At 55.6% G+C, this 558-nt stretch overlaps 1 protein-coding gene across 1 annotated transcript in view; it reads right to left on the reverse strand.

Moving 5' to 3' along the window:
* The window catches only part of LOC104531289 (ectoderm-neural cortex protein 1), a 1,650-nt gene that overhangs the window by 823 nt on the left and 269 nt on the right, over positions 1 to 558 (reverse strand). The window contains exon 1 of the mRNA XM_010176135.1: positions 1 to 558. This exon is cut by the window's left edge and continues 823 nt beyond it; it is cut by the window's right edge and continues 269 nt beyond it. Coding sequence (XP_010174437.1) covers positions 1 to 558 — 558 coding nt within the window.

Below are 558 nucleotides of genomic sequence, written 5' to 3' on the forward strand. Positions count from 1 at the left end.
GCACGAGGAATGATCTCGCTGGTTTTATGATCCAGCATATAAATCTTGTCACACATGAAGGTCTGGCCACCGAGCAGCAGCAGGGCTTGGCTGACCTTGCGGGGTCGGGCGCAGCACCCTGTCACGAGGCCGTCGTTTTGCAGGATCTTCATTTTGCATCGTACGGCGTCGGCCACGATCTCCTCTCCCAGCTTGTGGCTGGTCACCAGCTTCTCACGGGCCACTTGCTTTCTCAGGTAGGACTCGGGCAGAAGGGCCAGGCGGACAGAACGCAGCAGCTCTGGCAGAACTTCATGGCGTCGGGGCAAATCATACCTGATCCAACCTATAACAGCTTCATAAACCAACGTCTCATCCTCTACCTCCAGCTCTTCACTCTCCACCAGCTCCAGCAGTTTGTCTTTGGGCAACCGGAGGAAATCTTCGGTCTTGCAGAGCGAGGTGAAGTTGGCCAACGCCATCCTCCAGGACAGCTCCAGCAGCCGCTCGCAGCAATGAGCATCGGACAGCAGCAGCATGTTCAAACAATTCCCAGGGTAAAGATTCTTCTCCAGACAA

The sequence above is a fragment of the Antrostomus carolinensis genome, unplaced genomic scaffold (assembly GCF_000700745.2).
Source record: "Antrostomus carolinensis isolate BGI_N321 unplaced genomic scaffold, ASM70074v2 scaffold2689, whole genome shotgun sequence".
NCBI lineage: Eukaryota > Metazoa > Chordata > Aves > Caprimulgiformes > Caprimulgidae > Antrostomus > Antrostomus carolinensis.